Below are 27,007 nucleotides of genomic sequence, written 5' to 3' on the forward strand. Positions count from 1 at the left end.
GTTTCCCCGCTTGCTTGCTGTGAGCTATCTACAACCTCATCATCATCATCATCTTCTTCTTCGTCCCCAAAACCTGCTTCCGTGTTGCCTCCATCTCCATTGAAGGAGTCAAACAACATGGCTGGGGTAGTGGTGGCTGAACCCCCTAAAATGGCATGCAGCTCATCATAGAAGCGGCATGTTTGGGGCTCTGACCCGGAGCGGCCGTTCGCCTCTCTGGTTTTCTAGTAGGCTTGCCTCAGCTCCTTCAGTTTCACGTGGCACTGCTTTGGGTCCCTGTTATGGCCTCTGTCCTTCATGCCCTGGGAGATTTTGACAAAGGTTTTGGCATTTCGAAAACTGGAACAGAGTTCTGATAGCACGGATTCCTCTCCCCATACAGTGATCAGATCCCGTACCTCCTGTTCAGTCCATGCTGGAGCTCTTTTGCAATTCTGGGACTCCATCATGGTCACCTCTGCTGATGAGCTCTGCATGGTCACCTGCAGCTTGCTATGCTGACCAAACAGGAAATGAGATTAAAAAGTTCTCGGTTCTTTTCCTGTCTACCTGGCCAGTGCATCTGAGTTGAGAGTGCTGTCCAGAGCGATCACAATGGAGCACTCTGGGATAGCTTCCGGAGGCCAATACCGTCGAATTGTGTCCACAGTACCCCAAATTCGACCCAGCAAGGCCAATTTAAGCGCTAATCCACTTGTCAGGGGTTGAGTAAGGAAATCGATTTTAAGAGCCCTTTAAGTCGAAATAAAGGGCTTCATCGTGTGGACGGGTGCAGGTTTACATCGATTTAATGCTGCTAAATTCGACCTAAAGTCCTAGTGTAGACTATATAGGACATCCCACTCTTTTACACAGCCAGGTCTCTTTTGAAAACATAAGGAGATTGTTTTCTTGTTATAAAGATCATGTCTCTGCCAAACGTGTGTCTTGTACAAAGGGAGGTGGCCTGTTCTTTGAGAAGGCATGTTGGCTGATTGCTTGCCTTTTGACCAAATGGCTCCTAGATTTACAACCTACCATGTGTAGTATCATAGAATCATAGAATCATAGAATATCAGGGTTGGAAGGGACCCCTGAAGGTCATCTAGTCCAACCCCCTGCTCGAAGCAGGACCAATTCCCAGTTAAATCATCCCAGCCAGGGCTTTGTCAAGCCTGACCTTAAAAACCTCTAAGGAAGGAGATTCTACCACCTCCCTAGGCAACGCATTCCAGTGTTTCACCACCCTCTTAGTGAAAAAGTTTTTCCTAATATCCAATCTAAACCTCCCCCACTGCAACTTGAGGCCATTACTCCTCGTTCTGTCATCTGCTACCATTGAGAACAGTCTAGAGCCATCCTCTTTGGAACCCCCTTTCAGGTAGTTGAAAGCAGCTATCAAATCCCCCCTCATTCTTCTCTTCTGCAGGCTAAACAATCCCAGCTCCCTCAGCCTCTCCTCATAAGTCATGTGTTCTAGACCCCTAATCATTTTTGTTGCCCTTCGCTGGACTCTCTCCAATTTATCCACATCCTTCTTGTAGTGTGGGGCCCAAAACTGGACACAGTACTCCAGATGAGGCCTCACCAATGTCGAATAGAGGGGGACGATCACGTCCCTCGATCTGCTCGCTATGCCCCTACGTATACATCCCAAAATGCCATTGGCCTTCTTGGCAACAAGGGCACACTGCTGACTCATATCCAGCTTCTCGTCCACTGTCACCCCTAGGTCCTTTTCCGCAGAACTGCTGCCTAGCCATTCGGTCCCTAGTCTGTAGCGGTGCATTGGATTCTTCCGTCCTAAGTGCAGGACCCTGCACTTATCCTTATTGAACCTCATCAGATTTCTTTTGGCCCAATCCTCCAATTTGTCTAGGTCCTTCTGTATCCTATCCCTCCCCTCCAGCGTATCTACCACTCCTCCCAGTTTAGTATCGTCCGCAAATTTGCTGAGAGTGCAATCCACACCATCCTCCAGATCATTTATGAAGATATTGAACAAAACCAGCCCCAGGACCGACCCCTGGGGCACTCCACTTGACACCGGCTGCCAACTAGACATGGAGCCATTGATCACTACCCGTTGAGCCCGACAATCTAGCCAGCTTTCTACCCACCCTATAGTGCATTCATCCAGCCCATTTACATTGTATTGTAGTACATTTGTATTGTAGTACATGGGTACATGTAGTACCCATGTATTGTAGTACATTTACAATTAGCAGCTAAAGACTCCTAACAGATACTCTCCACCAGGCATGGATGACAAGAACTAATGCTCACGCGCTTCTTTCAGAACAGCATGAACTACAGAACATTACATAAAAATTGATGCTATAAAGCTGCATTTGAGAGTCAGGGTAGACACACTGGAGGTGATAAATATGATTTTATGGCTAAGGAGCGTCTTTCTCTGTCACTTTCGGCACCTGTCACTGGTCGATGTAAAGAAGAAATTTCCTAGGAGCATCCTTAATTAACTCAAATATTTCATTTCATTACTTAACAACCAAAACCATAAGCATGCAAGCCCTCATATGCTCCAAGCATCATGCATATGAAAGTAATTGTAAGTATCTCCTGAAATCCAGTAAAGAGGAAGGCAAGATTGTACTAACTAAAGTTATAAGAATAAATCATAATTATATGAATAAGTGTTGTTTAACCCTCCTGGTAGATATTGTTGGCAACAAAAAGGGCTGGAGTTCCATTTTCTAGGGGTTCCTTCTGAAAATGTAAACAACTCCTGTTTGAGGTCCCGCCTAGAATCTTGGGAACCTATATCCACCTCCTTTGGTGTCCTTGATAGGCTATACTTGCCCACTCACAAGCCCCAAAGCCAGGGCCTTGAAACAAAGAGAAGCATATGGGAGGGGGAAGGGGGACAACAGAAGGAATGTGGGAAAGCCAGTAATTAATAATGTCACAATATCTATTAGGTAAGGGTTTTCCCCCAGTGCCCCCAGTCCACTGGCAGCTGGGAGCGGCTGGTGTATTCCAGCCATTCCCCTCCTCCCCACTCACAGCTTACTGTCCAAGGTTGGTGGAGTTGAAGGGTTCTGATAGGTCAGTGCTGCCTGGGCTCCTCCAGGGGCTTGGCCACCTGACCCAGTGTAAGAAACTGGGGTGTTGGCGGTCTGGCCAGTGGTCAGAGCTGGGCTGGGCTCCACATGTCAAAAGCAATGGTCAGAGGAATCGCTCCAGCTGGGTTCAATATGCAAGAGTCATAGTCGGGCTGGGCTTGGAGATCAGAGGTAGGACCAGGCTGGATTCAGGAGGCAAGGTGAGGTCTGGAGTCACAGCAGGCCCAAAGTCTGTGTGAGTTGAGCAGAAAATGTCCTGGGCCACCTGCCAGTGTTAAATAGTATGCTTGGCCAATCAGAGGGCCGCGGGGTGCTGTCACTCTGATCCTTTGGAAAAAGAAAAGGAGTACTTGTGGCACCTTAGAGACTAACAAATTTATTTGAGCATAAGCTTTCGTGAGCTACAGCTCACTTCATCGGATGCTGAGCTGTAGCTCACGAAAGCTTATGCTCAAATAAATTTGTTAGTCTCTAAGGTGCCACAAGTACTCCTTTTCTTTTTGCGGATACAGACTAACACGGCTGCTACTCTGAAATCTGATCCTTTGGGCAGTACTTCCTGCAGTGCCTACTCTCCACAGTGGTCCCTGGATGTGGCACTGCATGGCCTCCTGGGGGCACTGTGGGAACATCAACTGTCCCAGGCTTTGCAGCCAGCTCCTTACAGCCAGCTGAGGTGATGCCAGCTTTGCTCCCACCAGAATCCCTCAGGTAGGCAGCTGCTGCTATCTGGGCCTTTAGCCTATATCCTCTGCCTTAGCACCACTTCACTTTGCTGTCTGCTCAAAGCCACACAATTGGTGGAAACCAGCTCTATGCTAAGTCTTTTCATTCAGACCAGTGGTCCATAGACCCTTTAACGAAGTCCTTACCACCAAAGACATGCCTGCAGCAAAAGAATAAAACCTCTGCCTCTAGCTCTGTACAGGCTCCCTTCTCAGCCCTAACACAGCACATGTTACATGGACTGACAACTGGTGGACTGTTAGGTCTTAACATGTAATTGTCAATGGAGAATCCTCATTGAGCAGGTGTGTTTCTAGCAGGCTCCCACCAGAACTGGTTCTTGGCTCTACATTATTTAATGTTGTTGTTGACCTGGAAGAAACATTAAATCATCACTGATAAGTGTGCAGCTGTTACAAAAATAAATGGTGAAGAGGACAGGTCACTGCTACAGAGCGATCTGGGTCGCTTGGTAAGCTACGCGCAAGAAATGTGTTTTAATACAGCTAAATGTAAATGTACACATCTAGGAACAAAGAACAGGCTGTATGTACAGGTGGGGTACATCCTGGGAAGCAGAGACTGTAAAAGATTTGAGGGTCATGGAGGATAATCAGCTGAACTTGAGCTCCCAGTGTGATGCTGTGGCCCAAAGAGCTAATGTGTCCTGAGATGTACAAACAGGAGTATCTTAAATAGGAGCAGAGAGGTAGTTTTACCTCTGTATTGGGCACTGGTGCTGAAATCCTGTGTCTGGTTCTGGTGCCCACAATTCAAGAATGATAAATTGGAGTGGGATCAGGAAAGAGGCACAAGAATGATTAAAAGAGATTTGAAAACCTGCCTTATAGTGACAGATTCAAGGAGCTCGATCTATTTATCTTAACAAAAAGAAGGTTAAGAGGTGACTTTATCAAAGTCTATATGTAGCTACACGGGGACCAAATATTTAACAATGGGCTCTTCAATCTAGCAGAGAAAGGTCTAACATGATCCAATGGCTGGAAGTTGAACCCAGACAAATTCAGACTGGAAATAAGGTGTGAATTCTTAACAGTGAGAGGAATTAACCATTGGAACCATTTACCCAGGTTCATGGTGGAGTCTTCATCCCTGATCATTTGAAAGACAAGATCAGACTGTTGGTATATAAGCTTGTTTATCAGCCTGGGATAGAATTTTGTTTGCTTGGAACTAACCCTGTCATAAATATAAAGGGACGGGTAACCACCTTTCTGTATACAGTACTATAAAATCCCTCCCGGCCAGAGGGAAAACCCTTTCACCTGTAAAGGGTTAAGAAGCTAAGATAACCTAGCTGGCACTTGACCCAAAATGACCAATGAGAGGACAAGATACTTTCAAATCTGGAGAGGGGGGAACAAAGTGTCTGTCTATCTGTGTGATGCTTTTGCCGGGAACAGATCAGGAAGGTAGCCTCAGAACTTCTGTTAAGTTAGTAACAAGGAGGGACATGTGACAGTAGAATGAATTATATTGAAATTATAATTCATTAAAGAAATGCTACTTGAAGGGTTTGTTGAAATATAGTTGTCTGGAAGAGAAACATTAAGGAGTGTGAGACAATGGGTCCTCAAACTAATTAACTTAGAGTTCCTACTGAGCTAGGAGATTGGTAAACGTTAGTATGCAAATAAGATATGTATGTATATTTGTCAGTTTCTGCTTTCTTTTGTCTCTTATATTAAATTGGCTTTGGCTTAGCTGTATAAATAAGTTATCTTGAGCCTCAGAGAGGGGCTCACATCTGGGTGCATTAGCAAAGCGCTTTGCTAATAAACAGAGTGGTCTGACAAATTATGTGAGTCCTGAATCTGACTTTGACAATTTAGAAGTTCCACCGAGATGGCAACCGTCTTCACTGGGGCCGTGTGACTCCTGACTGTTCTTAGGACGGCCGTGGCAAGCCGGCACCTGGGCATTTGGCCTGAGCGGTCCTCTGCCAGAACAGAAGGGTGCATGACCACAGTGAAGTCTACGCCATCGAACCTGTTGGTTCCCACTCTGCTCTGGTAGGGATCCCGGGATCTGACATCAGGAATCTGCTCAGGTAATTATTTCTGTGTTTTGTCCGGACTGAGGACTGTCTTGTCTCTGTGTCTATCCGTCCTCCCTGTGGTGTGTTTGAGTCTGGGCGCTGTCTCCGTCCGGGGATCGGCTGACCAAAGGGTTCCTGTCCCCACAGTCTGAGTGAGTGAAATCTGCACAATCGCAGCCGCACCGTGCCTTGGGTAAAACCCTTGGTGTGAAAGCAAGGGTGATTGAGGCAGTAGCCTGTGGGCTCCTTTTGTGTGTTGCACCGGGCATCACTCTGATGAACCCGACTTTCCTTCTTGTGTGATTGGTGTGTAAAGTCCTCCTGTATGGGTAACCAGATGTCTAAGTCGGGACAGTTCCCTAAAGGAACGCCGGCTCAGTTTACGTATTTTAGGAAGAGTCCGGACACCTGTAAATTTCTGGAAAAATGGTCTAGGCTAAGGGGGTCAGGTAGAGTGGCTACTACCACCACTACGCTTCTGTCCCCAGAAGACTTTACAGCTATTCTGAGGGAAAATGGGCCCTTTTCCCACAGAAATGGTCTATAAGGGACTGCTGCAGGCAGCAGGCAGAGAGAGAATCTGATCAAAATTGTTTGACTATTGGGTAATGTAATCAAAATCACTAAAGGATGTAAGGGGTTTCTATTGGAACTTAACTTGGCTGCTCCTGGTTGTGTCTAGTTGTACAAGATGGAAGTGTAATCGGGGTACAGTTGTGTAAAAGAGTAATCACAGTGCAAGGGATGATAGGCAAAAGAGTATTTTGTGTTTGTGTATAGTGCTAAAATCTGAAGCTGTGTCTCAGCTATTACCTGAGAATAAACTTATAGCTTGGTACAGCAGAGAAACTATTGCAAACATGGTCTGTTGCACAAGAGAGGAAACTGAGGTACACCACCTCATGAATTTCATAAATGATCAGTGAGTGGGGTAATTCACTAGCCTGACTATAGAGCAGCCTGACTATAGAACAAAATAAGTACAGCCTGGAGGTAATTCTTCTGTTTTTCCTGCAGTTAGCAAGGAAATTTGTAAAAGAAAGTGGTATTATTATTAAGCAATAATCTGTCCCCACCAGGGGGGTGGAAATTGTTTCTTTTGTTTTTAGACTCTACAAGCAAGCTGGCGCCAGCAGAAGAAAAACTCAGAATACCATGGATCTATGTTTTGTGTTGTTTGTCTGTGGTGTTTGTCTTGTTGCTAGCATTGTTGTGTTTTAATGAACAGAAAACCTCATGACATGGGTGGGGGATGGCTTCAAAAGGCTGACCTTGGGGGGACGGGGGGGGGGGGGGGGAAGATGTGTATGGGAATGCAAAAGGCTAACTCAGGAGAATCCCAAAATTCAGTGGCCACTGTTAGGATCTTGGGACAAAGACCGAGTAGACGTCTTAAAAGACAAACTCGTCCAGCCTAAAACTAAATTGGCAAAAGGAGAGGTTGATTGTTTCATGCAGTGGTGGGAAGAGGCAAATCATAGGTGGACAGAATCAAAACTTGCCTCTCTCAAAGATTCTGGCTTCTATCCCACCAGATGCAACTCATTTTACTGTTGTTGATTTGTGCTCTGCTTTCTTTTCTGTCCCGGTTCACCCTGACTCCCAGTTCCTGTTTGCCTTTTCTTACAAGGGGCAACAGTACACATGGACCACACTGCCCCAGGGGTATACTGAAAGCCCGTCATATTTTTCCCAAGCATTAGCCCGAGACCTTGCTGACCTTGTTTTCCCATCCAGGTACACACTAGTCCAACATGTAGATGATCTACTCCTCTGTTCCCCTTCATTGTCTGCCTCTGAAACTGACTCTTTAGTGCTCCTTACTAACCTGGCAAATAAGGGTCACAAAGCTTCTCGCTCTAAACTACAACTCTGTCAAGCTTCTGTCACATACCTTGGCTTTCTTCTCTCCCAGGGTTCCTCCCACCCGCGTCCAAGCTATCCTTAGCTTTCCCCAACCCCGCTCCCCACGCCAGGTCCGGAAGTTTTTAGGCATGGCTGGATTTTGCAGACAGTGGATTCCCCAATATGCCTCCCTTGCAAAACCTCTCCAGGAACTCACTCGATTCTCTGTGCCTGACCCCATGCCGTGGCCCCCTGAGGCCAATTCTGCCTTTGTTTCCCTCAAACAGGGTTTGGCTTCTGCCCCTGCCTTAGGGCTGCCTGACTATTCTAAGCCTTTTACCCTTTTCTGCCACGAACAATCTGGGTGTGCACTTGGAGTTCTCACTCAGATGCACAGAGAAAAGAACCACCCAGTGGCTTATTTCTCTGCCACTTTAGACCCTGTTGCCCAAGGCTTACCCCCCTGCCTGCGTGCTGTGGCTGCTGCAGCGCACCTAGTCGAAATGTCTGATTCCCTTGTTCTCCGCTCTCCTCTTACCCTCCTGGTCCCTCACTGACCTCACCCTGCTCCAAGACTCTGCCCCAGAAACCGAGAAAGAATCCTGGGTTGCCCAAGGTTGCTCTCTACATCCCAATTCCTTTTGGCGTTCGCCTACTGGCGCCTTTGTAGCCCCCTTTTCACTCTACCCATCTCTGGCCGCCCTGCTACACGGTGTTTCGCATGTCGGAAAGGAGGGGATGGTCTCTGCTGTAACAAAGACAGGATGGTGGGCCCCCCCATTTTAGCTCTTTTACAGCCCGCCACTGTGCAGCCTGTACCATTTGCCAAAGCCATAATATTGGTAAACATGTAAAAGTGGCCCAGGGGTACTGGGGCCTGCCTCAAGCACCGTTCTTGCACAAATGCCTAAGTGTCAACAATATGAATTTATATTGGTTATGGTATGTTTATTCTCTGGTTGGATTGAAGCCTCTCCTTGTCACAAGGCTGACTCACTGTCTGTTGCCAAATGTTTGTTAAATCATATTATGCCTTTCAAGGGAATTCCTGCTACTCTGTCCAGTGATCGGGGTACACATTTTACTGGACAACTTGTTCAACACCTGGACCGTATATTGCATATCAAACACTTGTTGCACTGTCCCTACCACCCACAGAGTGCAGGTGCAGTTGAAAGACGAAATGGTGTACTTAAGAATAAGCTTGCTAAAATTTGTGACTCTACAGGATTAAACTGGCCAGTAGCCCTTATGGACATGAGATCCACTCCATCCCAAAGGCATAAATTAAGTCCCTTTGAAATTGTTATGGGATATCCTATGCGAGCTATGACTGCCATTACTCCCGTTCCAGATTTGAACTTGACTCACAGTGCGCTCCTTCAGTATTGCAAGGCACTAATGCAAGCTGTAAGTCACTTCCATTCACAGGTTCGAGTCGCCTGGCCCACGGAACCCACCTCCGACGCTTGCCACAACCTCGAGCCAGGTGATTGGGTCTACGTACGGCGCCATCATCGAAAGCACGCCTTGGAGCCCCCGTGGAAGGGTCCTCATCAGGTACTGCTTACTACACAGATGGCTGTTAAACGATCTGGCATTGCAGCGTGCATACATGCTTCACAGTGTAAGAAGGCACCATCCCCAGAGAACCAATCATCACCTCAGGACAACGCAGAGTCAATTTTGACTCCAGAAGAAGACGTAGAGGAACAGTCTGCAATACCTTACAATCTACGCTCTCGTAAGGTTTGCCAGAAGCAGACGACGAACAAAAAAAAAAAAAAAAAAAAGCAGTAGCGATCCTAGCGCCTACTGCCTGGTGGGCATAAAACTATGACTGCGGTTCCCTCAGTTGAGGTAGTCAGAACCAGAAGAGCCTTGCCTCCAACATGCGCCTCTGCCTGTTCCTCGGCTGCTTGTATCTTATGGCCTGGGGAGACCACAATGACAATTCTTTTATCCAGCAGCAGGTGTGGATAGCTCAGACCCTTAATATTTCTAATTGCTGGGTCTGCAGCCACATCCCAGCCCACTCTCAAACTGGTGTTCCTGTCCTGGCTATCCTACTTAAGTCCCCAGACCTCACCGGAGGGCCTCGTCCATTTAACAAAATATGGAACAGCAATGACACTTGGGAAGCGGTGGGTATAAATGCATCTAAATGGATAAGTGTGGTGGAGGGAAAAGGTCATTGGTGTTGGGTGTGTAATGGGACAGGCTGGATCTGGGGAAAAGCCGTTGCCTTCAGCATATTGTGGCCAATGGTGTATGGGATTATTCAAACAAAACTAAAAAGTGGCGGGCCGGGTATGGGGATTAATTGAGGATTGGTCCTGCTTTGAGCAGGGGGTTGGACTAGATGACCTCCTGAGGTCCCTTCCAACCCTGATATTCTATGATTCTATGGAGATATGAATTTTTTCTCAACCTGGGATCAAACAGAGAAATCAGTCTCATGTTCCCCCTACAGTAACCTTAGTGAAAACCATACAATCTTTCAATGTCATGCAAATAACACCACTCCTCGTAAGGAGAATTACCCTGTACCCTTTGGGGGATACTACTCTTCCTTTGCAAACACCTATATGACAAATGGGTGCAACCGACCCTTCCTGGCCTTAATAGGCCATCGCTGAGTGTGTGGGACCAGAGCTTATACCGCACTACCAGCTAATTGGTCAGGAATCTGTTATCCCGCCCGACTCTTCCCACAATTCTGAGTGCTAGGAACCTTCCCTCGAGAATGCCTCCGCAATTTCAGGCGAAAAAGAAGGGACTTAACAGATGCCCAATGGTATGTAAATAACATAAGCCCCTTAACCTGGGAAGAGGTCATTGTCGGTTCCTTAATACCATTATGGGGAGTAATACATCATGCAAAAAGGCTCCTAAGGTTACAAGCAGTAGTTGAAATAATGGCAAATGAAACCGGAGAAAGTTTAAGAGCCCTGGCCAAAGAAATAGGGGCAATCCGACAGATGGCCCTCCAAATCCGTCAGGCATTGGACATAGTGCTGGTGGCAAAAGGAGGGACTTGTGCTCTCATTGGAAAAGACTGCTGTGTGTATATACCAGACAACACCAATGAGGTAATAGATCGTGCTAGCCACTTAGAACAAATCGCATATCTTCCCCACGAAGAGCCAAGTTCTTTATGGAAGTGGCTAAGTAACCTTTTCAATTTCTCTGGCATAGAAAACTGGTTGTTTCAGGGAGCCCTAACTCTCCTGTTTGGAATCCTAATAATTTTTGTATGTTTTCAGTTACTTTCCTGTTGTATCCAAAATTGTGTCAGGCATGCTACACAGATAGCTGCCCCAAACCAGAGTGCTAATTTGATGATTTTAAATATCACTGATGAACAAAGAGATAAAGAACGATTGATATGTGGAACCCAGTCATTTCACAAAAGGAGGGATTGTGAAAGTAGAATGAATTATATTGAAATTATAATTCATTAAAGAAATGCTGCTTGAAGGGTTTGTTGAAATATAGTTGTCTGGAAGAGAAACATTAAGGAGTGTGAGACAATGGGTCCTCAAACTAATTAACTTAGAGTTCCTACTGAGCTAGGAGATTGGTAAACATTAGTATGCAAATAAGATATGTATGTATATTTGTCAGTTTCTGCTTTCTTTTGTCTCTTATGTTAAATTGGCTTTGGCTTAGCTGTATAAATAAGTTATCTTGAGCCTCAGAGAGGGGCTCACATCTGGGTGCATTAGCAAAGCGCTTTGCTAATAAACAGAGTGGTCTGACAAATTATATGAGTCCTGAATCTGACTTTGACAGACACCAGAGCACAAGTGTTGGCTATCCATGCTTCCTTAGTGGACCCCAATTTAATCGACCCAGAGGTCCAAGTGACGATTCAACACTTCAAGTCACCTCTTTTGACTTGCCTACAGCCAAGTTGCTGGTGCAGTACAACGGCTGGTCAGGAACGTGGACTTTTGCAGTCTATGATGATTATCCCATCCCCATGCTGTTGGGGGAAGACTTGGCCAATCATGTGAAGCTAGCCAAGAGGGTGGGAATGGTCACCTGCAGCCAGGCTAAGCAAGCTGTCACACCTAGCTCTGTTCCGGAAACTTCTACCAGGACCTGGTCAGTGGTGATGGAATCGGACCCCATGCCCACGTCTGCAACAGCAGTAGTGGATCCAGCCCCAGAGACCAGACAGAGCCAGTCCCAGAACCGGAACTGGCAGAACAACCAGCACCAGAACTATTGCCAGCACTGAATCCAGTCCTTGCAACCCCAACACCAGAGGGCCCCGCCGAACCTGCACCAGCAGCAGCAGATAACCCCACACAAGAGGCTCAGCCAGACCCTGAACCCCAACATCGTGCACCAGCAGAGAGTGGTTCACAGTAAATGGAAACAGCCCCATCACCTGCATCGCTTCCAGAGGGACCAAGCCCAGGTCCACAACCCAATGAGGAACTGATGTCTCCAGCATCAAGGGAACAGTTCCAGACCGAACAGGAAGCAGATGAAAGCCTCCAGAGAGCTTGGACGGCGGCACGGAGCAACCCACCACCTCTCAGCTCTTCTAATCAATCCAGGTTTGTTGTAGAAAGAGGACTTTTATACAAGGAAACTCTTTCTGGTGGACACCAGGAAGACTGGCAGCCTCAGAGACAGTTGGTAGGTCCAACTAAGTACCGGGTAAAGCTATTAAGCTTAGCCCATGATCATCCTAGTGGCCATGCTGGGGTGAACAGAACCAAAGACCATTTGGGAAAGTCGTTCCACTGGGAGGCAATGGGCAAGGATGTTTCTACCTATGTCCGGTTTGTGAGGTATCCCAAAGAGTGGGAAAACCCCAAGACCAGGTCAAAGCCCCTCTCCAGCCACTCCCCATCACTGAGGTTCCATTTCAGCGAGTAGCTGTGGATATTCTGGGTCCTTTTCCGAAAAAGACACCCAGAGGAAAGCAATACATACTGACTTTCATGGATTTTGCCATGATGGCCGCAGGCAGTAGCTCTAAGCAACATTAGGGCTAAAAGTGTGTGTCAGGCACTAACAGACATTTTTGCCAGGGTAGGTTGGCCCTCCGACATCCTCACAGATGCAGGAACTAATTTCCTGGCATGAACTATGGAAAGCCTTTCGGAAGCTCATGGGGTGAATCATTTGGTTGCCACCCCTTACCATCATCAAACAAATGGCTTGGTGGAGAAGTTTAATGGAACTTTGGGGGCCATGATACGTAAATTCATAAATGAGCACTCCAAAGATTGGGACCTAGTGTTGCAGCAGTTGCTCTTTGTCTACAGAGCTGTACCACATCCCAGTTTAGGTTTTTCACCATTTGAACTTGTATATGACCTCGAGGTTAAGGGGCCATTACAGTTGGTGAAGCAGCAATGGGAGGGGTTTATACCTTCTCCAGGAACTAACATTCTGGACTTTGTAATCACCCTGCAAAACACCCTCCGAACCTTTTTAGCCCTTGCTAAAGAAAACCTAAAGGATGCTCAAAAAGAGCGAAAAGCCTGGTATGATAAACATGCCAGAGAGCGTTCCTTCAAAGTAGGGGACCAGGTCATGGTCTTAAAGGCGCTCCAGGCCCATAAAATGGAAGCATCGTGGGAAGGGTCATTCACGATCCAGGAGTGCCTGGGAGCTGTTAATTATCTCATAGCATTCCCCACCTCCAACTGAAAGCCTAAGGTGTACCATATTAATTCTCTAAAGCCCTTTCATTCCAGAGAATTAAAGGTTTTTCAGTTTACAGCCCAGGGAGAAGATGACACTGAGTGGCCTGAGGGTGTCTACTACAAAGGGAAAAGTGGTGGTGGTGTGGAAGAGGGGAACCTTTCCATGACCCTTGTACCTATGCAGCTACAGCAGATCAAGAAGCTATACACTAGCTACGCTCCAACATTCTCAGACACCTCAGGACTGACTGAACGGGCATACCACTCCATTGACACAGGTAATGCTCACCCAATTAGAGCCCAACCTTACCGGGTGTCTCCTCAAGCTAAAACTGCTATAGAATGGGAGATCCAGGGTATGCTACAGGTGGGTGTAATCTGCCTCTCTAGCAGTGCATGGGCATCTTCAGTGGTTCTAGTTCCTAAACCAGATGGGGAGATACGTTTTTGTGTGGACTACCGTAAGCTAAATGCTGTAACTCGCCCAGACAACTATCCAACGCCACGCACAGATGAACTATTGGGACAGGCCCAGTTCATCTCTACCTTGGACTTAACCAAGGGGTACTGGTGGGTACCGCTAGATGAATCCGCCAAGGAAAGGTCAGCCTTCATCACACATGTCGGGCTCTATGAATTTAATGTGCTCCCTTTCGGGCTGCGGAATGCACCCACCACCTTCCAAAACCTTGTAGACGGTCTCCTAGCGGGATTGGGAGAATATGCAGTCACCGACCTTGACGATGTGGCCATATTTTCGGATTCCTGGGCAGAACACCTGGAACATCTACAAAAAGTCTTCAAGCGCATAAGGGAGGCAGGACTAACTGTTAAAACTAATAAGTGTCAAATAGGCCTAAACAGAGTGACTTACCTTGGACACCTGATGGGTCAAGGAACTATCAACCCCCTACAGGCCAAAGTGGATGCTATCCAAAAGTGGCCTGTCCCAAAGTCAAAGAAACAGGTCCAATCTTCTTAGGCTTGGCCAGATATTACAGGCAATTTGTACTGCAATACAGCCAAATCGGAACCCACTGAAAGACCTAACCAAAAAGAAACAGCCAAATGCAGTTCAGTGGACTGAAGAGTGTCAGAAGGCCTTTAACCAGCTTAAAGCGACACTCATGTCTGACCCTGTGCTAAGGGCCCCAGACTTTGACAAACGGTTCCTAGTAACCACAGATGCGTCCGAGCGTGGTGTGGGAGCAGTCTTAATACAGGAAGGACCAAATCAAGAGTTCCATCCTGTCGTGTTTCTCATCAAGAAGCTGTCTGAGAGGGAAAGCCACTGGTCAATCAGTGAAGAGGAATGTTTCTACGCTTTGGAAAAGCTACGCCCAATACGTTTGGGGACGGCGTTTCCACCTGCAAACCGACCGTGCTGCGCTACAGTGGCTTCATACCACCAAGGAAAATAACAAAAAACTTCTTTGGTGAGGTTTAGCTCTCCAAGATTTTGATTTCGACATCCAACACATCTCAGGAGCTTCTAACAAAGTGGCTGATGCACTCTCCCATGAAAGTTTCCCAGAATCAACTGGTTAAAATCGTCCTTGAGATTTGGAAAATATTGTTAGTCTTAATACAGTTTGTCATAAATATAAAGGGAAGGGTAAACCCCTTTGAAATCCCTCCTGGCCAGGGGAAAGCTCCTCTCACCTGTAAAGGGTTAAGAAGCTAAAGGTAACCTCGCTGGCACCTGACCAAAATGACCAATGAGGGGACAAGATACTTTCAAAAGCTGGGAGGAGGGAGAGAAACAAAGGGTCTGTGTCTGTCTGTATGCTGTGCTTGGCCAGGGATAGACCAGGAATGGAGTCTTAGAACTTTTAGTAAGTAATCTAGCTAGGTATGCGTTAGATTATGATTTCTTTAAATGGCTGAGAAAAGAATTGTGCTGAATAGAATAACTATTTCTGTCTGTGTATCTTTTTTGTAACTTAAGGTTTTGCCTAGAGGGGTTCTCTATGTTTTTTAATCTAATTACCCTGTAAGATATCTACCATCCTGATTTTACAGGGGGGATTTCTTTATTTCTATTTGCTTCTATTTTCTATTAAAAGTTTTCTTGTAAAAAACTGAATGCTTTTTCATTGTTCTCAGATCCAAGGGTTTGGGTCTGTGGTCACCTATGCAAATTGGTGAGGCTTTTTATCCAACATTTCCCAGGAAAGGGGGGGTGCAAGTGTTGGGAGGATTGTTCATTGTTCTTAAGATCCAAGGGTCTGGGTCTGTAGTCACCTAGGCAAATTGGTGAGGCTTTTTACCAAACCTTGTCCAGGAAGTGGGGTGCAGGGTTTTGGGAAGTATTTTGGGGGGAAAGACGCGTCCAAACAGCTCTTCCCCAGTAACCAGTATTAGTTTGGTGGTGGTAGCGGCCATTCCAAGGACTACGGGTGGAATACTTTGTACCTTGGGGAAGTTTTGACCTAAGCTGGTAAAGATAAGCTTAGGAGGTTTTTCATGCAGGTCCCCACATCTGTACCCTAGAGTTCAGAGTGGGGGAGGAACCTTGACACAGTTAGTAGTATATTTAGAGATGCATGTGTCTTATTAACTCTGTTTTCTCCTAGAGCTCCAGGAAAAAAATCACAGGCAATGTTTCACCCTATCTGTGATTTGGGGGGCGTGTCATAAATATAAAGGGAAGGGTAACCACCTTTCTGTATACAGTGCTATAAAATCCCTCCTAGCCAGAGGTAAAACCCTTTCACCTGTAAAGGGTTAAGAAGCTAAGATAACCTAGCTGGCACCTGACCCAAAATGACCAATGAGAGGACAAGATACTTTCAAATCTGGAGGGGGGGGGAACAGATCAGGAAGGCAGCCTCAGAACTTCTGTTAAGTTAGTAAGTAATCTAGCTAGAAATGCGTTAGATTTCCTTTTGTTTAATGGCTGGTAAAATAAGCTGTGCTGGATGGAATGTATATTCCTGGTTTTGTGTCTTTTTGTATCTTAAGGTTTTGCCTAGAGGGATTCTCTATGTTTTGAATCTGATTACCCTGTAAGGTATTTACCATCCTGATTTTACAGAGGTGATTCTTTTTACCTTTTCTTTAATTAAAATTCTTCTTTTAGGAACCTGATTGATTTTTCATTGTTCTTAAGATCCAAGGGTTTGGGTCTGTGTTCACCTGTACAAATTGGTGAGGATTTTTATCAAGCCTTCCCCAGGAAAGGGGGTGTAGGGCTTGGGGGGATATTTTTGGGGGAAGACGTCTCCAAGTGGTCTCTTTCCCTGTTCTTCATTTAAAACGCTTGGCGGTGGCAGCATACGGTTCAAGGACAAGGCAAAGTTTGTACCTTGGGGAAGTTTTTAACCTAAGCTGGTAAGAATAAGCTTAGGGGGTCTTTCATGCAGGTCCCCACATCTGTACCCTAGAGTTCAAGTGGGGAAGGAACCTTGACAAACCCTAATAAACATCGCATTGCATTGCCTGCACTTCAGACTTCCGGTCTTCTGCTTTCCATCTGTGTGACAAGAACCAGGTCAGGAGTTAAGGGAAAGCTCTCTAACCCTGATGTTTATCTAAAAGCTCTGCTCTGGGAATGATTGTGGGGATGTTCTCCAGCCTGCACTATCCAGGGGGTCAGAGGTGATGAGCACAACAGTCAGTTTGGGGCTGGGAATCCATGGAGCTCTGAACTGTGTCTGACTGCAGCCTTGGTCAGGGTAACCCCTACTCCCAAGCACTTTTGGTGCAGTTCTCTTGCCCTTCCATTTCTTAACAGGGTCAATAGCATTTTATTGCTCCCAAACACAAACCTTACCTGCATTGTAACCAAAATGCCTAAAACAGGCACACCACTGAAATGCAGATAAGGCCTGGCCCATCCAGTCAGTTCTCCTTGCTAACCAACAGATGCCAGCAGAGAGCCCTCTGCCCTACAGGCCCCCATCTGCCTGGAGCTCAAGGCCACTCTTCTTTCTATTCACCAACAGGTGTCAGTAGTGAACTTCTTGCTGGCTATGCCCACAGGCTTAAATTTGGATGGTGTTGAGGTCTGTGATAAATGAGGGGGGGTAGCTCCCTTTTATGGACCCCCAGCCAGTCAGTAGCTATAGAATCCTCCTTAGCAGCTGTATCCTAATTGCCTTAACTGTAAAGGGTTAAGAGAAGCTTAACCTGAGTTGGCACCTGACCAGGGGAACCAATAGGAAGGCTGTATCCTTTCAAACTGGAAAAACTGCTAGGTATGGGGGCAGTTTTCTTTGTCTCTCAGGCTGGAGAGAGGGAAAGGCAGCAACAAGCTGTAAGTTTTAAGACAGGTATGAGAAATCATCTGCATCATACCTAGAAACTCCTCACTTGGAACCCCAGATATGTAAGTAGCACAGGAAAAGACAGATGTGATTAGATACATAGATATTAAGGTCAGAAGGGACCATTATGATCATCTAGTCTGACCTCCTGCACAATGCAGGCCACAGAATCTAACCCACCCACTCCTGCGATAAACCTCTCACCTATTTCTGAGCTTACTGAAGTCCTCAAATCATGGTTTAAAGACTTCAAGGAGCAGAGAATCCTCCAGCAAGTGACCCGTGCCCCATGCTACAGAGGAAGGCGAAAAACCTCCAGGGCCTCTTCCAATCTGCCCTGGAGGAAAATTCCTTCCCAACCCCAAATATGGCGATCTTCTGAACCCTGAGCATATGGGCAAGATTCACCAGCCAGATACCCAGATTAGGAACCTTTTTGGTTGTTTTGGTTTGTGGATTCCTCTGTGCTAACCCCAGGTGCTTTTGTTTTGCTTAATGACAGGTTTCAGAGTAGCAGCCATGTTAGTCTGTATTCGCAAAAAGAAAAGGAGTGAGCTATAGCTCACGAAAGCTTATGTTCAAATAAATTAGTTAGTCTTTAAGGTGCCACAAGTACTCCTTTTCTTTTTGTTTTGCTTGTAACCTTTAAGCTGAACCCCAAAAAGTTATTTTTGGTGTTTAATCCTTAAAGACTGAGTTTTCAGATGTTTCTTTCTTTTTTAATAAAATTTACCTTTTTTTAAATAATTCTTTGATTCCAAAGTCCTTAGACAAGGGGTTGGTCTGTGTTCATATTGCTAAGGCAACTAGTTGGTATTTTATTCTCAAGCCTCCCCAGGAAAGGGGGTGAAGAGGCTTGGAGGGATATTTGGGTGGGGATAGGGATTCCAAGTGACCCTTCCGTGAATATTTGTGAAAATCACTTGGTGGTGGCAGCAATATCTGTCCAAGGCAGAAGACTGTGCCTTGGAAGAGTTTTAACCTAAGATGGTAGGAGATAAGCTTAGGGGGTCTTTCATGCGGGTCCCCACATCTGTACCCCAGAGTTCAGATTTGGGGGGTATACCCTGACAAGGTCTATCCCTGCTATTTGTTGGTGAGGGTAGATCAAGGGCTCCTTGTACAGTGCTAGTGCTTAGGAAGGACTTGGAGAGAAGGTTAAAATACGCACAAGCCAGGCTCTCTGCTGCCAAAAATCGATGTTGCTTCAGTCACTTCAGTGGAGATTGTGTCTTTGCTCATTGAAACCAGCCAAGGATCTGGCCCCCTGGTAGGGATCCAACTACCTGTGCTTCTAGCTGTCAGGGGGAGGAAGAAACCTGCCTGCTGCAGGTCCCTACACCTTCCTCCAAAGCATCTGGCACACAGGACACTGTTGGACATGGGGCATTGGGCTGGAAGGACCATGGCCCCCATGGCAGAGCCAAGGCTCCATGGAGTTGTTGGGACGTGACTCCAGTAGAACTGGGCATGGTGTCTGAGACCCAGCACTCAGGCTTCAAACCACACACTCTCCTCTCGCCTCTCTGGAGAGCCAGGTAGTGATGGAAGCTGACACTCAGGCCCCAATGTGCGGGTGCCTGTGTGCATAACGGGTGGGGGCACTTCTGTCATCTGATTCACGCTGGCAACACCGACCTAGGGACAGAGCAATAGCCATGTCCTACCCCAGTGATACACCCTGGCTCAGTGTCTTGAGAGCACCAGTGCCTCCAGTGCAAACACCCATGATGATCATGCTGTGAGAGGGCATGGAGGGGATGCTCCATGGGGCTCTGGACCCCCAGTTGGAAATGCACACAGCTCTGTGGGAACAGCCACACTCTGACATGCAGCAGTGACTCCAGGTTGGCTTGCTGCAGCATGCTCAGCCTGGGACTGCCCCTGGGGCACTTGGGGAAGCTGCAGCTGGGGTAGAGCGTGAGGTGGATAGCGCCTGTCCTCCCACATTGGCCCTGGCTTCTGATTCACTTCTGGGAGCAGCCCAGTTGTCTTTGATCCCTAAGGCCCTATTGCTGAGAGCACAGCTACCAGAGGGCTATGCTCTTCCTGGGAGCTCTCTCGCTAGCAGAGATCAGCTGGGGGGCTGGACTTCAGCCCCCAACTCCTGCCTAGGGCTCCTGGGTGGAGCTTTCCCTGCTGGTCAGACACTGACCACGTGTGATCTGGATGGGCTCTGTTCGGGAGTGGCTAGCTTGCACACATCGCTTGCGGGACCAAGAATAATCTGGTTTTATTGTCTCATGTCCCGTCCCAAGCACGTCCTGCCCCCTGGTCCTTAGGGGAGCCCCCTTTGTTGCTGATGGTCATTCCCACCCCCATACCAGCAGCCAGATGCAGAAAGCAGGACACGTTCACATGCACTATAAGGTGGGTAGAAAGTTGGCTAGATTGTCGGGCTCAACGGGTAGTGATCAATGGCTCCATGTCTCGTTTGCAGCCAGTGTCAAGTGGAGTGCCCCAGGGGTCGGTCCTGGGGCTGGTTTTGTTCAATATCTTCATAAATGATCTGGAGGATGGTGTGGATTGCACTCTCAGCAAATTTGCGGATGATACTAAACTGGGAGGAGTGGTAGATACGCTGGAGGGCAGGAATAGGATACAGAGGGACCTAGACAGATTGGAGGATTGGGCCAAAAGAAATCTGATGAGATTCAATAAGGATAAGTGCAGGGTCCTGCACTTAGGACGGAAGAACCCAATGCACAGCTACAGACTAGGGACCGAACGGTTAGGCAGCAGTTCTGCGGAAAAGGACCTAGGGGTGACAGTGGACGAGAAGCTGGATATGAGTCAGTAGTGTGCCCTTGTTGCCAAGAAGGCCAATGGCATTTTGGGATGTATAAGTAGGGGCATAGCGAGCAGATTGAGGGATGTGATCGTCCCCCTCTATTCGACATTGGTGAGGCCTCATCTGGAGTACTGTGTCCAGTTTTGGGCCCCACATTACAAGAAGGATGTGGATAAATTGGAGAGAGTCCAGCGAAGGGCAACAAAAATGATTAGGGGACTGGAACACATGACTTATGAGGAGAGGCTGAGGGAACTGGGATTGTTTAGTCTGCAGAAGAGAAGAATGAGGGGGGATTTGATAGCTGCTTTCAACTACCTGAGAGGTGGTTCCAGAGAGGATGGTTCTAGACTATTCTCAGTGATAGAAGAGGACAGGACAAGGAGTAATGGTCTCAAGTTGCAGTGAGGGAGGTTTAGGTTGGATATTAGGAAAACCTTTTTCACTAGGAGGGTGGTGAAACACTGGAATGCGTTACCTAGGGAGGTGGTAGAATCTCCTTCCTTAGAAGTTTTTAAGGTCAGGCTTGACAAAGCCCTGGCTGGGATGATTTAATTGGGGATTGGTCCTGCTTTGAGCAGGGGCTTGGACTAGATGACCTCCTGAGGTCCCTTCCAACCCTGATATTCTATGATTCTATGATTCATTCCCCCCAGAACAGCTCTTCTGCCAGAAGCCTAATAAATGGGGGCAATACATGTACAGTAAACCCCTAGCTTTGTGCCCAGATGGCCTCAGAATCCCATAGCAAGTGGCCTTAGAGATCAGGGCCCGGCTGCAGATTCAGGACTGGGGCAATCCAAACACCCTGCACTTTAGTGTGCGTTGGAATCTGAACCCTGATCTAGATGCAAACTTTGCAGCTGACTCCTCTGGTGCATGCAGCTGAGAACAGTGGTTCACGCACGTATGTACACGCACGCACACACACACGCTAGCAAGTTCATTCCCAGTCTGCCTCCAGCTCACTGCCCAAAGGAGAAGCAGCTGGGGTGGCTCTGACATGAAGACTGACCTGGCCTGCCAGGGCGCCTCCCTCGTTCACTGCGGCTCTCACGGGCTTGCCTGCGTTGCTTCTGGTTGAGTCCAGCTAAGTGACATGACTGGGCCAAAAGATCTCAGTGCCTGGCTTTGATCCTAGATGGTGAGCTGCTGGGCATGGCCAGCATGTGGGGCCAGGCCTCCGAGCAGCTCTGCCATGGTCTCTGATCACTGCTGAATGGGAAGCAGTTTGAGTGAAGGCTTTCCAGTTGAGTCACTGATGCCACATGGCAGGGGGGCTCTGGAGGAGCAGACAGTAACGCATGCCAGCACCATACACCTGCAGCCCTCACGGCATGCTACAAAAGCTTCCTGCATCAGCCTGGCACAGCACCCCCACAAAGTGGGCACACAGCACTATCCCTGGCTTACAGACAGGGAAAGTAGGGCACCAAGAGAAGTCATCTGCTTCGTGGCTGGTACCCTGCCTCTCTAACCACTAGACACTCTCCCTCCCTGCCTTGTATTGTATTGTAAAACCCCCTGCAGCTGGGTCTGAGCTGCATGCCCCAGGCTTGCATTTCCAAGCTTCAGCTACACATGGGAGAAGTGGATTCACTCCCACGCTGTCTGCTCCCCATATACACGCATGAGAATCAAGCTGCACTGCCTGGGCATTGGTGAAATGTGAATTTCACAGTCACACACACATGATCGCTCAGAGAAACCCTGGTGCAATGCCCATACCCCAGAAGCAGCAGCACACTCATCCAATCAGAGACCAGCACCCATTCCCCATGGTTTCTGAGATGGCCGGGGGAGAGGTCTGTATTACACCAGCATGTCTGATGGTTATTCTGTTATTGGCTCTGTGGTTACAGGGGGTTAATACCAATAGAAGGGAGACAGTACCATTCACCAAAGGACATGTAGGGGTCAATTTCTTTGAGGCCTCACCTCCCCCAGGCTGGGATCAGCCCTCTGGCTGGGAATTGCTCCAGTGGCTGAAGAAGCCACCTTGGGAAGCTGCAGGGAAGACAGACATTTTGGCAGCTTTGTGTTGCTTTATGATCCTATTTTGCTTTTTTGTGCACTGTGTCCTACCGGTGAGCTTGTCTAATACTGTGGCTAAAAAGGCTGCTTTGGGTAGGTGAGGGAAATTTTGCCAGAGCAGCCTGCTCCAGCCAGGCCTGCTGAGGCCGTGGTTGGTGCACAGGGGTCTGTGTTCCTGGACCTGGTCTGAGAGGGGAGGAAAGGGGAGTGAGGGTGCCAGCTTTGAGTGGGGATGTACTTGGACAGACAGTAGGAGCCAAAGGTGCAGCTAGCTGTGGACAGTCACTGCTTCTCTGCCCAAGCACAGCACAGCTCTCTTGCCAAACAGGCATGCCCTGGGGTACAAAATTCCAGCAGATCTTTCCTGACTAGATCGGGGAATTGGTAGCAAATTATTTTCTTAGATCTCCATGTTAGCTATGAGCAAATACAAGAATATTCTCAGTAAACGTACCTCAAACCAGGGCCAATCTCTGTTCAGGCCTTAACGGCTAAATAACGTGGTGATGGGCACTGAACAGACAGACAGATGGAGGGACATGCAGGGGAATGAGTGGGCAGACATATATGGCAGTGGGCAGATAGACAGACAGACAGACTCAGGGACAAATTGCCATGCACCAGCAGCAATGCAGTGCCCTGGGTCAGAGGAATCCCCACGGGCTACAGCGTACTGTGTGTGTCTCCGATGTGCAATGATTGCTCAGCTGCTCTCCCTGACAAGTCACGTGTCTCTGTGTAGGCCAGGACCTATATCCCACAGAATTCGACAGCAGAATCCACGTTGGCCTCAACCTGAGCAGACTCTTACCCTCAGCACCTTCCCAAGAGCCCCTGTGAGTGGCTCCCCCTTGTCCCTGGCACTATGATGTCATTGCTCTCCGCCCATGATGCAGGACGTTGCTATGGCAACACAGCCCTCCCTAGCTTTTTCCTGGGTTCTTCTCTCACCTGGCGCCTGGGGCTGGCTCTTGGGACTGCAGGTAGGATTCAGAGGAATAACGTGTGGCTAGCCCTGCTGAAATGAGCCAGCGGAAGAAGCCTAAGAGTCACGGTTCTGCCAGCCATGGGTCTAGTGCCAGGGACCTCACCTCAGAGAAATACAAGGACTACTGTGCTGTGGTAATAGATACTGGCACCGGCTACACCAAGAGTGGGCTGGCTGGGGACGAGAAACCACGGTCCGTCCTTCCGAGCTGTGTAGGGGTGCCCAAGATCAGGACCAAGAACAGCCCCCTTTATTATATTGGGGAAAGCATCCCACGCAGGAGCTCGGAGGTGATCACGAACATGGTGATGACCCATGGTGTGGTGACTGACTGGGACGCCCTGGAGATGCTATGGCACCACATCTTCTACACAGAGCTCAGTGTGTGCCCCGAGGAGCTGGCCGTGCTGGTCACAGACGCCCCCCTCTCCCCAACCACCAACCGGGAGAAGATGGCTGAGTTGCTGTTCGAGAGCTTTGAGGTGCCGGCGATGCTTGTGGCCTACCAGTCCCTGCTCTCGGTATATTCCTACGGGCGTATCAATGGGCTAGTGATTGGCTCTGGCTACGGGACCTCATACACTGCCCCTGTCTACGACGGCTACATCCTACCCCATGCCACCTACCGTCTGGACGTAGCAGGCAGCAGGCTGACGCATTACCTAGCCAAGCTGATGGGGGAGTGCGGGAACCCCTTCCAGGAGGAGGAGCTGGAGCTGGTGTGCAAGATCAAGGAGCAGTGCTGCTACATCCCTGAGGACTTCCAGGCTGAACTGAATGGGGATGAAAAGAAATACCTCATGGACTTCACCCTTCCCGACAATCAGGTCATCTCCATCGGCAGCGAGCGCTTCCGCTGCCCTGAGGCGCTTTTTACCCCCTCGGTCTTGGGCTTCCCTGAGGTAGGCATTCACATCCATGCCATGAATAGCATCAGGAAGTGCAAGCCGGAGCGCCAGGCAGAGCTGCTGGCCAACATGCTGCTGGCTGGGGGAACCACCATGCTCCGCGGCTTCTCCGAGAGGATCAAGAAGGAGCTGCTCAGGATGGAGACGGTGGGCAAGGGGCAAGTGGGCATCCTGGCTTCCCCCCACCGCAGCTATTCAGCATGGCTGGGCGGCTCCATCATGGCGTCACTCAACGCCTTCCAGAACATCTGGATCAGCCGCCTGGCCTACAATGAGAAAGGACCCTTCGTAGTCCACCGGCACTGCTTCTGAGTGGGCAAGCTGGGCGGGCACAGGGCGCAAAAGACATGGGTACGGGAAAGCCCCTCTATAAACGCTGCTTACGGGACAACAGGCATGGAGCTGGCTTCCTCGCTAGATGCTGCCTGCCAGCCTTGCAGAGGGGAAACCCACTGGGGCTACCCATGCTGAGCGACAGAAATCATGGGGTCTTCACCATGGGCAGCCCGAGATGGGCATGTGCACCAGATCTGAGCTCCATGGGCACCGAACAGGTGCATCTATTGGTGGGGAGGTTCCCAGAGAGTGCCCCCATGGTCACTGTCCATCATTCCCTATACCCACCAGCTCCCCCTCCACCCCGGAAAACACTGCCCATCATACTCTATAAGTCCCAGATGTCACCCCAGAACACAATGCCCATAGTACCCTATGCTCCCAGCTCCTCCTCCCCATCCACCCTAGAACAAAGTGACCATCATACCCTATCCCCCCCCGGCTCCCACCTTCCCCCTGCAACACACTGCCCATCGTGCCCTTTCCCCCACCTCCCCGGAACACAATACCCATCGTCCCTTATCCCCCCTGGCTCCTCCCACTCCCCTGGAACACATTGCCCATCGTGCCCTATACCCCCCAGGCACCCTGCCCCCTGGAAAACACTGCCCATAATGCCCTATACTTCCCGGATACCCCTTACCCCTGGAACACACTGCCCATCATGCCCTATACCCCCGGCTCCCCTTCCCCCCCCAAGGAACACACTGCCTATCTTCCCCTATACCCCCAGCTCCATCCTGCCCCCTGGAACACACAGCCTGTCCTGCTCTATACCCCCCAGTTACCCCTCCACCCTGGAACACATTGCCTATCGTGCACTCTACCTCCTGGCTAACCCACAACCAAACACACTGCCCATTGTGCCCTATACCCCTTGCTTCCCGTCCCCAAAGGAACACACTGCCCATCATGCCCTATACCCTCCAACTCCCCTTTACCCCCTGGAACACACTACCCATAATACCCTATACTTCCTGCACCCCACTACCCCTCTGAACACACTGCCCATCATGCCCTATACCCCCTACTCCCCCATCAACCCTGGAACAAAGTGACTATCATGCCCTATACCCCATTGTGCCCTATACCCCATTGTACCCTATACTACCTGCTCCCCCTCCCCCACACAACATGCTACCCATCATGCCCTATCCCCAACGGCTCCCCACACTCGCCACCCCCCCCCCAGAACACACTGCCCTTTGTGCCCAATACCCCCCTGCTCCCCCTCCCACCCAGAACACACTGTTCATACTGCGCTATACCCCCGGCTCCCCCTGCCCCCCGGAAAACACTGACTATCATGTCCTATTCCCCCTTCCCCCCGGAATACTCTACCCATCATGCCCAATACTCCCTGGATACCTCTTAGCCCCTGGAACACACTGCCCATCATGCCCTATACCCCCCAGCTCCGCCCTGTCCCCCAGAACACACAGCCTGTCCTGCTCTATACCGCCCAGTTACTCCTTCTCCCTGGAACACACTGCCCATCGTACCCTATACCCCTGGCTCCCACTCTCCCCCAAAACACACTGCCCATCGTACCCTATACCCCCGGCTCCCACTCTCCCCCAAAACACACTACCCATCGTACACTATATCTCCTGCTTCCCCTCCCCCCTGGAACATAGTGTCCATCGTGCCCTATACTCCCCGGATCCCTCTTACCCCCAGAGCACACTGCCCATTTTGCCCTATCCCCCCTTGTCACGGAGTGTGGAGGTGTCAGGGCCCTGCACTCTCCTCCCACTTCCTGCAATTCAGCATGACTCTCAGCCAGCCAGTAAAACAAAAGGTTTATTAAATGACAGGAACATAGTCTAAAACAGAGCTTGTGGGTACAGAAAATAGGACCCTTCAGTCAGGTCCCTCTTAAGGGATGGGGAGCCCAGACCCAAGTTCTGGGCCTCCACCCATCTCCCCAGCCAGCTACAAAACTGAAACCCCTCCCTGCTGCCTCAGCCAGCCACACCCCCGGCCCTTCACCTAGCCTTTGTCCAGTTTCCAGGGAAGAAGGTGTCACCTGGCCCCAACTCCCTTCTAGGCTCAGGTTAGGAAGGGCAGCTGCAATTGTTTACGTGCTGGCCGTCAAGTATCATCCTTCAGTGAAGTCACACCCTTATTTCCCATCACCATCTAATATACATGCAGTACCCCAGGAAAACAGAGGCACGCCCCTTGTTAGCAGAAGACAGTAAACTAGTAAAACTCCCATGCAACATTATCAGATTAATACTCCCTACTTGGTCACATCTCTCCCCCCTTCATGAGTGAACTGAGCAGGATCACTCTAACCAGTTACCTGGGGA

General features: G+C 48.9%; 1 protein-coding gene across 1 annotated transcript; it reads left to right on the top strand.

Annotated features, from left to right (window-relative positions):
* Nucleotides 1-23,483: 23,483 nt before the first annotated feature.
* LOC144267772 (actin, cytoplasmic-like) lies at nt 23,484-24,668 on the top strand. Its single transcript, XM_077822033.1, has one exon. It carries the CDS (start codon nt 23,484-23,486, stop codon nt 24,666-24,668), a length of 1,185 nt encoding a protein of 394 aa, XP_077678159.1.
* Nucleotides 24,669-27,007: the final 2,339 nt, after the last annotated feature.

Source organism: Eretmochelys imbricata, chromosome 7 (genome assembly GCF_965152235.1).
Source record: "Eretmochelys imbricata isolate rEreImb1 chromosome 7, rEreImb1.hap1, whole genome shotgun sequence".
Lineage (NCBI taxonomy): Eukaryota > Metazoa > Chordata > Testudines > Cheloniidae > Eretmochelys > Eretmochelys imbricata.